The 11,637-nt window shown below is 40.9% G+C and overlaps 1 protein-coding gene across 1 annotated transcript; it reads left to right on the top strand.

Annotated features, from left to right (window-relative positions):
* Positions 1-10,602: 10,602 nt before the first annotated feature.
* LOC100677243 (olfactory receptor 6C76-like) lies at positions 10,603-11,283 on the top strand. The gene has a single exon (XM_064285127.1). It carries the CDS (start codon positions 10,603-10,605, stop codon positions 11,281-11,283), a length of 681 nt encoding a protein of 226 aa, XP_064141197.1.
* The last annotated feature ends 354 nt before the right edge of the window (positions 11,284-11,637 follow it).

The following is an 11,637-nucleotide window of genomic DNA, read 5'->3' as shown; positions in this document are numbered from 1 at the left end:
GAGCTCTTTGAGACCTGAGGAGTGTATATCGTCTCTGAGCTAGTGACTCCCTGGTACCACTTCCCAGACAATAAGATGTTGTCTTGCTGTAGAGAAAGGGAGAGGGCTACAGGCCACAGCTTCCCTTGCCAGGACCCCAGAAATGACCCAAGATTTCACCCAAGTGGCAAGACAAATTCCCTACCACCCCTGAGAGCACCTTTGTGCTCATTCTGAGAGAATAATAGGTTCAGAAACCTAGGGGAAAAAAACAACCTAAGAATAAAGGAGAGTCTCCTTCCCAGAAAGAAAATGGGCATGGCAATAGGCTTCTTTACAAATACTGGCTTGTTGTGGGAGAGTTGACAGGCAGCAGGTCCCTAGGCAAGAATTCTCCAAACCTTTTAAATCATACATCCCAACAGTAAAAATAAGTAAGATTGGCACTTATTCCCAACATATGTGTACGTTTATTAATTTTAAAACTATTTACATGTACTACTACTATATGAACATATCATTATGTTTTAAAACATATACAAAAACAGAATTTTTAATGAGCTAAAATTAAAGTCAATATTTCATCAATTTTAAAACACAAAGTTCAGCATCTCTGAAACTGGGAGGCATCTTATAATCAATGGTGTCCTAGGATAGTATCATAGTTTAGTTAGCGGCATATTTTCTTTCTTAATAGTACTTAAAGTAGTATTATCGCTCATAACTGATATCCTAAATTTTATGAAATGTGGTATGTCATTGTTGTTAGCTGCCATCAGGTCAGCCCTTGACTCATGGCAATCCCATCTACAAGGGAAAGAAACTCTGCCTAGTTCTGCACCATCCCTACGATCAATTGCCTATGGAACCATTGTAATCAACAGGGTTTTCGCTGATGAGTTTTCAGAAGTAGGTCACCAGGCTTTTCTTCTGAAACACAGTATAACTATGTTATATTTCCTTCCCATACCACAGTGGATCATCTAGCATATTCCACGGTGTGAGTGCCCCACTTTGGAGACCAGTGATAGGGGCCATGGGGTTCCTGGGCCACTGGTCTCAAATGAAAAAAGGAATGAGAGAAGACCATTCATAAGAAATTCAAAAGTTTCTCCAGGGAAAAAGCCCCTTGCTACTAAGTAAAATAACAAACGGGAGAGCTTCAGAGAATCTGATCATGGCAAGGAAACACTCAAGCAGCTCCCCATTATTTGTTACACTCTTACTACAGCCATGGGCCAGGAGCTAATTTCTCTGGACCTTATATTCCTCATCAAAAAATGAGTGTAATAAGTATCAAAGTGTTTTATTTCTTGTGTAATGTACAATGCTAGCAATGTTTATAGATAACTGTCAGGTGCCTGGTGAACCAAGAAACCCTGGTGGTGCAGTGGTTAAGAGCTACAGATGCTAACCAGAAGGTCAGCAGTTCGAATCCACCAGCTGCTCCTTGGGAACCCTATGGGGCAGTTCTACTTTGTTACATAGGATCACTATGAGTTGGAATCGACTCAATGGCAAAGGGTTTGGTTTGGTTTTTGTTTTATCCTTTGCCAGGCCCCAGGACTCAGTGGTGAGAGAGGGCTATGAGCAAAAAGGAGTAAGACATTCCCTGTCTTACAATCTAAATATAAATGCAAGGCAGTTGTTAATAAGGATCCAATATAAGCAAATGGCAAGGTGAGTGAAAATGGCTTCCTGTCTTAGTTATCTAGTGCTGCTATAACAGAAATACCACAAGCAGATGGCTTTAACAAAGAGAAATTTATTTTCTCACAGTCTAGTAGGCTAGAAGTCCAAATTCAGGGTGTCAGCTCCTGGGGAAGGTTTTCTTTCTCTGTCTGTTCTGGAGGAAGGTCCATATCATCAATCTTCCCCTGGACTAGGAACTTCTCCTTGCAGGAACCCCGGGTCCAAAGGACATGCTCTGCTGCCGGCACTGCTTTCTTGGTGGTATGAGGTCCCCACTCTCTGCTTGCTTACCTTTCCTTTTATCTCTTGTAAGATAAAAGGTGGTCCAGGCCATACTCCAGGGACACTCCCTTTACACTGAATCAGGCATGTGACGTTAGTAAGGGTGTTATAATCCCACCCTAATCCTCTTTAACAGATAATTACAATCACAAAATGGAGGACAACCACACAATATGGGGAATTACAGCCTAACCAAATTGACACATATTTTGGGGGGACACAATTCAATCCATGACACTTTGTATTCCAAAATTATATGCTAAATATTTGAGCAATGCTTTAGGAAGCAGGAAGTTTTGTTGTAAATACAGATCTGAGAAGACCAGTGCCTCTACTGAAAAGAGGAAGGTAGTTTCTGAGATACATAGGTGAACAAAAACTGTCCCTGAGCTCAAAGTGCTCATGTCTAGCAGGGCCAACAGACACTATCTTATATAACTGACTCTACTGAAATATAACAGCAGCACATGTAAGTGTTATAGGAATTGTGAGACCACTTAACTTTGCCTGGGACTGTCAGGGAAGCTTTCATACGGGAGGTCACACTTGAGTTGGATCTTGAAGGATGAATAGATGTTTTCCAGGTCTAAAGAGGGCCAGAGACAGTTGCAAATAATCCTTTATAGCCCTTCTCAGAGGAAAAAAGGAAAGACGAAAGCAAAGGAAGAAGGGAGGGAGGAAAGAGAAAGAGAAGAAGATAGAAAAGTGATGGACATTCAATAATTTCTTAAAGATTCTGAAAGTGGAGGAGGCAGAGCCAAGATGGCATAATAGGCAGATGCTCCCAGCAAGCCCTCTTTACAACAAAAACCCAAAAAAACAAGTGAAATGAGAGTATTTGTGACAAGCTGGGAGTCCTGAGCTTCAAAGGCAAGCTTAAAAAACGAACTGGGGGCAAGGGGACGAAGAGACTGTTCAGAAGCGGAGAGGAGTTACTGGACCTGAATTGCGGGGAGCCCTCAGGCACCATTCCTGGAGCAGCAACGCCAGTGGCCTGGTACTAGCGTTCGGCCGCAGTTTCCTCAGGGAGAGGCAGCCAGCCACACAGCCTACTCACACCTCTGGAACCAGAGAAGAACGGTGCTCTCGGCAAAAACTAAATACTTGCGTATACTTTACCTCACCTCCCCACCCCCGAGCCGGCTTCAGAGGGTGAATTCCCTGGGCCTGAGATACGCACTGTTGAGCACCTAGAGCCATCCTCCCGGCCTTGGAGAAGGAAAACATTTACAATTGGGGGAAAACATCATTTGCCAGCTCCACTAACCGGGGGAGCTCAGGACAGAACTGGCTCCTGTCCAGGCATAAACAGTCCATGGACTTTGAACAACTTTCCCTTCTGCATGGACCTGTGTGGGCCTATTTCAGGAGAATAGGCCCTTATTGGTAAACTCCAACTGTTTCAGCTGTGCAGTAGACAGGTGGGTGTTTGATGTTTGACATTGCTTTGCCTATTAAACAAGGTCCTCACCTACCCACATCAGGGACCTAAGGACTGGTAGCTCCACTCAGATCACCCAACCACCCATGACAGGGGTCCAAGGATAACTAGTATCTCCCAGTCCTTACAACCAAAAACTTTGGGTGCCCAAGGTCCATCTGCAGAACCCACCCACCCCCCCCCCCCCCGCCACCTGCACACTCTAGGGAACAGGGACACACTTTCCTCAGAGACACTTGGGGATTGGTTCTCAGCCCCCTGCCTTGTTCAGAGCATGACCTCCTGCTGCAATCAGATACTGGTACATACACCAATCACCCTTTCCCTTCTAAGACTGTAGGTCAGAGCCCGTACCACACACTTGATATTAGCTACCTGGAAACCTGAGCTGAATTCATACAAGAAAACTGAATGGACTCCTAGACTGATATACCTGATGACAGCTCTAGCCATCTGGGGACAGGATGTCAGAGCTCCAAAGCTGAAAATAATCAAGCTAGTTCACTCAAGCAACCCATTTGGGTATATCGAAACCAAACAAAGCAAGCACCTACAGCACAGTAAGGAAGCATAAACTAATACAATAACTTATAGATGACTCGGAGACAACAGTCAATATCAAGTCACATAAAGAAACAGACCATGGTCAACTGAGCAAGCTCTCAAAACAAAGAACACAGGGATCTTCTAAATGAAAGTGCATTCCTGGAATTACCAGAGCCAGAATACAAAAGATTAATATACAGAACCCTTCAAGACATCAGGTAGGAAATGAGGCAATACGCAGAACACGCCAAGAAACACACAGATAAAGCAATTGAAGAAACTAGAAAGATTATTCAGGAATATTATGAAAAGTTTAATAAACTGGAAAAATCCGTAGACAGACAGCAATCAGAAATTCAGAAGATTAACAGTAGAATTACAGAAGTAGACAACTGAATAGAAAGTCAGAGGAGCAAAATTGAGCAAGTAGAAGCCAGAATTTCTGAACTTGATGATAAAGCACTTGGCACTAACATACCTGAAGAAAAATCAGGTAAAAGAATTTTAAAAAATGAAGAAAACTTAAGAATCATGTGGGACTCTATCAAGAGAAATAAACTACGAGTGATTGGAGTACCAGAACAAGGAGGGGTAACAGAAAATACAGAGAGAATTGTCAGAGATTTGTTGGCAGAAAACTTCCCTGATATTGTGAAAGATGAGAAGATAGCTATCCAAGACGCTCATTGAACTCCACATAAGGTAGATGTTAAAAGAAAGTCACCAAGACATATTATAATCAAACTTGTCAAAACCAAAGATAGAGAATTTTAAGAGCAGCAAGGGATAAACGAAAAGTCACCTACAAAGGAGAGCCAACAAGAATAAGCTCGGACTACTCAGCAGATACCATGCAAGCAAGAAGGCAATGGGATGACATATTTAAAAAATTGAAGGAAAAACATTGCCTGCCAAGAATCACACATCCAGCAAAACCGTCTCTTAACTATGAAGGTGAAATTAGAATATTTCCAGATAAACAGAAGTTTAGGAAATTTGTAAAAAACCAAACCAAAACTACAACGAATACTAAAGGGAGTTCTTTGGTCAGAAAATCAATAATATCATGTATCAACCCAAGACTAGAACACTGGGCAGAGCAATGAGAAGTCAACCTAGACAGGGAAATAAAAAAAAAAAAAAAAGCAAGATTTTAAAAAAAAAAAAGCTCACAACAACATTAAAACAATAAAGAGGGACTAAGAAATGTAATCATAGATCTTCCATATGGAGAGGAAGATACGGTGACACAAATAAGAGTTAGGTTTAAATATAAAGAAAAATAGGGGTAAATAATAAGGTAACCACAAACGAGATAAACTACCCTACACATCAAAATAAAATATAAGAAAAAAATAGAGACTCAGCAGAAACAAAAACAACAACAACAAATGTGAGGAAAGGACAATATACAAACATAATCTACTCAGCACATAAAATTAAGTGCGAAAAAGAAGCTGTCAACAACACACAAAAAAAGACATCAAAACAATAACACTAAATTCATACCTATCCATAATTATGCTGAAAGTAAATGGACTAAATGCACCAATAAAGAGAGAGAGTGGCAGAATGGATTAAAAAACAAGATCCGTCTATATGCTGCCTACAAAAGACACACCTTAGACGTAGAGACACAAACAAACTAAAACTCAAAAGATGGAAAAAAAAATCAAGCAATCAAAAAAGAGCAGGAGTACCAATATTAATTTCTGACTAAACAGACTTTATAGTTAAATCCATCAGAAAGGATAAGGAAGGACACTATATAATGATTAAAGGGACAAGATACCAAGAAGATATAACCATATTAAGTATTTATGCACCCAATGACAGGGCTGCAAGATACATAAAACAAACTCTATCAGCACTGAAAAGTGAGATAGACAGCTCCACAATAATAGTAGGAGACTTCAACACACCACTTTCGGTGAAGGACAGGACATCCAGAAAGAAGCTCAATACAGACACGGAAGAGCTAAATGCCACAATCAACCAACTTGACCTCATAGACATATACAGAACACTCCACCCAACAGCAACCAAGTATACTTTCTTGTCTAGTGCACATGGAACATTCTCTACAATAGACCACAAATTAGGTCATAAAGCCAGCCTTAGCAGAATCCAAAATATTGAAATATTACAAAGCATCTTCTCTGACCATAAGGCCATAAAAGTGAAAATCAATAACAGGAAAAGCAGGGAAAAGAAATCAAACACTTGGAAACTGCTCAAAAAAGACTGGATTATAGAAGACATTAAAGATGGAATAAAGAAATTCAGAGAGTCCAGTGGGAATGAAAACACTTCCTATCAGAACCTTTGGGACACAGCGAAAGCAGTGCTCAGAGGCCAATTTATATCAATACATGCACACATCCAAAAAGAAGAAAGGGCCAAAATCAAAGAATTATCCCTACAACTTGAACAAATAGAAAGAGAGCAACAAAAGAAACCATCAGGCACCAGAAGAAAATAATCAAAATTAGACCAGAACTAAATGAAATAGAAAACAGATTTAAAAAATTGAAAGAATGAACAAGACCAAAAGCTGGTTCTTTAAAAAAAACAACAAAATTGATAAACCATTGGCCAAACTGACAAAAGAAAAACAGGAGAGAAAGCAAATAACCCGAATAAGAAATGAGATGGGCAATATTCAACAGACCCAACTGAAATTAAAAGAATCTTATCAGATTACTATGAAAAATTGTACTCTAACAAATTTGAAAACCTAGAAGAAATGGATGAATTCCTAGAAACACACTACCTTCCTAACTAACACAAATAGAGGTAGAACAACTAAATAGACCCTTAACAAAAGAAGAGATTGAAAAGGTAATCGAAAAACTCCCAACAAAAAAAAAAGCCCTGGCCGGGATGGCTTCACTGCAGAGTTCTACCAAACTTTCAGAGAAGAGTTAACACCACTACTACTAAAGGTATTTCAGAGCATAGAAAAGGACGGAATACTACCAAACTCATTCTATGAAGCCACCATATCCCTGATACCAAAACCAAGTAAAGGCACCACAAAAAAAGAAAATTACAGACCTATATCCCTCAAGAACTTAGATGCAAAAATCCTCAACAAAATTCTAGCCAATAGAATTCAACAACATATCAGTAAAATAACTCACCATGACCAAGTGGGATTCATACCAGGTATGCAGGGATAGTTCAACACTAGAAAATTAATGTAATCCATCACATAAATAAAACAAAAGATAAGAATCACATGATTTTATCAATTGATGCAGAAAAGGCATTCGACAAAGTTCAATACCCATTCATGATAAAAACTCTCAGCAAAATAGGAATTGAAGGAAAATTCCTCAACATAAGGGCATTTATACAAAGCCAACAGCCAACATCATCCAAAATGGAGAGAGCCTGAAAGCATTTCCCTTGAGAATGGGAATCAGACAAGGATGCCATTTATCACCGCTCTTTTTCAACATTCGGCTGGAGGTCCTAGCCAGACTATTCAGGCTAGACAAAGAAATAAAGGGCATCCAGATCGGCAAGGAAGAAGTAAAATTATCTCTATTTGCAGACGACATGATCTTATACACAGAAAACCCTCAGGAATCCTCAAGAAAACTGCTGACACTAATAGAAGGGTTCAGCAGAGGATTGGGGTAAAAGATAAACATACAAAAATCAGTTGGATTCCTCTACACCAACAAAAAGGACATCGAAAAGGAAATCACCAAATCAATACCATTTACAGTAGCCCCCAAGAAGATAAAATACTTAGGAATAAATCTTACCAGAGCTGTTAAAGACTTATACAAAGAAAACTACAATACACCTCTGCAAGAAACCAAAAGAGACCTATGTAAGTGGAAGAACATACCTTGCTCATGGACAGGAAGACTTAACATTACAAAAATGTCTATTCTACCAAAAGCAATCTATACATTTAATGCAATTCAGATCCAAATCCCAACGACATTCTTTAATGAGTTGGAGAAACAAATCACCAACTTCATATGGAAGGGAAAGAGGTTCCGGATAAATAAGGCATTACAGAAAAAGAACAAAGTGGGAGGCCTTAGCCTATCTGATTTTAGGATCTATTATACCACCACAGAAGTCAAAACAGCCTGGTACTGGTACGACAACAGACACATAGACCAATGGAACAGAATTGAGAATCCAGACATAAATCCATCCACATGTGAGCAGCTGATATTTGGCAAAAGCCCCAAAACAGTTAAACGGGGAAAAGACAGCCATTTTAACAAATGGTGCTGGTATAACTGGATATCCATCTGCAAAAAAATGAAATAAGACCCATACCTCACACCCCTTGCACAAAAATGAGCTCAAAATGGGTCAAAGACCTAAACATAAAATCTAAAACGGTAAAGATCATGGAAGAAAAAATAGGGACAACATTAGGAGCCCTAATACATGGCATAAACGGTAAACAAAACATTATTAAGAATGCAGAAGAAAAACTAGGTAACTAGGAGCTCCTAAAAATCAAATACCTATGTTCATCCAAAGACTTCATCAAAAGAGTAAAAAGACTACCTACGGACTGGGAAAAAGTTTTTAGCTATGACTTTTCTGATCAGTGCCTGATCTCTAAAATCTACGTGATACAGCAAAAGCTCAACTGCAAAAAGACAACCCAATTAAAAAATGGGCAAAATATATGAACAGACACTTCACTAAAGAAGACATTCAGGTAGCTAACAGATACAGGAGGAAATGCTCACGATCATTAGCCATTAGAGAAATGCAAATCAAAACTACAACGAGATTTCTTCTCACTCCAATAAGGTTGGCATTAATCCAAAAAACACAAAATAATAAATGTTGGAGAGGCTGTGGAGAGATTGGAACACTTATACACTGCTGGTGGGAATGTAAAATGCTACAACCACTTTGGAAATCAATTTGGCGCTTCCTTAAAAAGCTTGAAATAGAACTACCATACAATCCAGCAATCCCACTCAGAATATATCCTAGAGAAATAAGAGCCTTTACAAAAACAGACGTATGCACACCCACGTTTATTGCAGCACTGTTTACAATAGCAAAAAGACGGAAGCAACCAAGGTGCCCATCGACAGATGAATGGACAAATAAATTATGGTGTATTCACACAATGGAATACTACGCATCGACAAAGAACGGTGATGAATCTGTGAAACATTTCATAACATGAAGGAATCTGGAAGGCATTATGCTGAGTGAAATTAGTTGCAAAAGGACAAATGTTGTATAAGACCACTATTATAAGAACTTAAGAAATAGTTTAAACTGAAAAGAAAACATTCTTTTGTGGTTACAAGAGGCGGAAGGGAGGGAGGGTGGGAGAGGGTTATTCACTAATCAGTAGATAAGAACTACTTTAGGTGAAGGGAAAGACAACACACAATACAAATACAAAAAGCAAAGAAGTTTCCTGAATAAACAATGTTTCGAAGACCAGCATAGCAGGGGCAGGGGTTTGGGGTCCATGGTTTCAAGGGACATCTAAGTCAACCGGCGTAATAAAACCTTTTAAGAAAACATTCTGCATCCCACTTTGAAGAGTGGCGTCTGGGGTCTTAAACACTAGCAAGCAGCCATCTAAGATGCATCAATTGGTCTCAACCCACCTGGACCAAAGGAAAATGAAGAATACCAAGAACACAAGGTAATTAGGAGCCCAAGAGACAGAAAGGGCTACATGAACCTGAAGCTACATCATCCTGAGACCAGAAGAACTACAACCGATGACCGACCTGACAGGGAACACAACAGAGAACCCCTGAGGGAGCAGGAGCACAGTAGGATGCAGACCCCAAACTCTCATAAAAAGACCAGGTTTAATGGTCTGACTGAGACTAGAAGAACCCTGGTGGTCATGGCCCCCGGGTCTTCTGTTGTCCCAGGACAGGAACCATTCCCGAAGACAACTCTTCAGACTTGGATTGGACTGGACAATGGGTTGGAGAGGGATGCTGGTGAGGAGTGAGCTTCTTGGATCAGGTGGACACTTGAGACTATGATGGTATCTCCTGCCTGGAGGGGAGATGAGAAGGTAGAGATGGTTAGAAGCTGGCAAAATGGACATGAAAAGAGAGAGTGGAGGGAGGGAGTGGGTTGTCTCATTAGGGGGAGAGTAATTGGAAGTATGTAGAAAGGTGTATAAAAGTTTTTGTGTGAGAGACTGACTTGATTTGCAAACTTTCAGTTAAAGCACAATAAAAATTATAAAAAATAAAAAGATTCTGAAAGTGGTAGCATCTCTGGCTAAGGAAGAACCTCCATAAGCTTCAGCTCTGCTTCGCTGAATCTGTGTGGAGGCAGAGGAGAGGCAAAAGAACAATGGGCTTCAGGAGAAATTTTCCCTTCCTCATCTTAATTTCTGAAGGTCCTATTTGCCTAGACTTGCACATTTCTGAAAAAGGCCTGAGGCCCACAATGGCCAATCAGACCATGGTGACTGAGTCCATTCTTCAAGGCCTGACAGACACCAAAGAGCTGCAGGTGGCAATTTTCTTGCCCTGTTGCTCACCTACCTCCTGAATGCCTCTAGGAACCTGACCCTTATCAGCCTGATCCTCCTGGACACCTGCCTGCAGACCCCTATGTACTTCTTCCTCTGAAATCTATCCTGTTTAGAAATTTAGTTCCAAACTGTCATTGTGCCCAAGATGCTGCTCAACATTGTTACAGGGACCAAAACTATCATCTTTACCAGCTGTATTGCCCCGGACTTTTTTCACATTTTCCTAGGGGCCACAGAGTTCTTCCTATCCATGATCATGCCCTATGACTGGCACACTGCCATCTGCAAGCCCCTCTACTACCCCATCCTCATGAGCAGCAGAGTCTGCACGCAACTCTTCCTTACCTGCTGGCTGGCAGAGTTCTGTTTCATCATTGTGCCTGTCATCCTGACCAGTCAGCTTCCTTTCTGTGAGGCCCACATCAACCACTTCTTCTGTGACCACATGCTTCTGATGGAGGTGGTCTACAGTGGGCCAAATATGCTGGAGATGGTGGACTTTACCCTGGTCTTGAAGGCACTGCTCAGCACAATCGTTCTGATCAACCTATCCTATGCCCAGATCATTTGGACAATTGTCAGGATCCCCTGCCCCCAGGAGAGGAAGAAGTCTTTTTCTACTTGCTCCTCCCACATCATTGTGGCCACCATGTGCTATGGAAGTTGCTTCTTCATGTATGTCAAGCCCTATCCAGGCAAGAGGGTTGATCTCAACAAAGAGGTGTCCCTAATCAATACAATTATTAACCCCCTCTTGAACCTTTTCATCTATACCTCAGGAACCAACCAGTTAAGCAGGTGGGGAAAGACCTGGTCAGAAAAATGACTTGGTTCCAGAACAAATAACAGCCCTACTAGACACCTTCCAGAGCATCCTATGACCGCCATGCCAAGAGACAGGAGTCAGAAGCTCAGGCCCCAATTCCACCGCTAGTAGGATTCAGCAAGGTTCAGACTTTCTCACAGGCCATGAGGAAGAAGTTCTGTTATCCTATGAGGTGCCTATTACCTAGCCTCAGCCTTAGGCCTACACCTGTTTCCAGCTTTCTGTCAGCCAGAGATGAGAAAAGGCTAGCCTATGTACCCAAGTGCCCCCGTCTATATCCTAGTAACAACTGAGGTTCATCATCATGACATTGTGGTTTTCATCATTTCCATCACCGATAATGTTTGTAGAGTT

Source organism: Loxodonta africana, chromosome 4 (genome assembly GCF_030014295.1).
Source record: "Loxodonta africana isolate mLoxAfr1 chromosome 4, mLoxAfr1.hap2, whole genome shotgun sequence".
Lineage (NCBI taxonomy): Eukaryota > Metazoa > Chordata > Mammalia > Proboscidea > Elephantidae > Loxodonta > Loxodonta africana.
This window is presented reverse-complemented; position numbering and strand designations above follow the sequence as displayed.

What these genes read in the sequence shown, in the direction of transcription:
- LOC100677243 (XM_064285127.1), top strand. Translation starts at nt 10,603, where the DNA reads ATGCTGCTCAACATTGTTACAGGGACCAAAACTATCATCTTTACCAGC.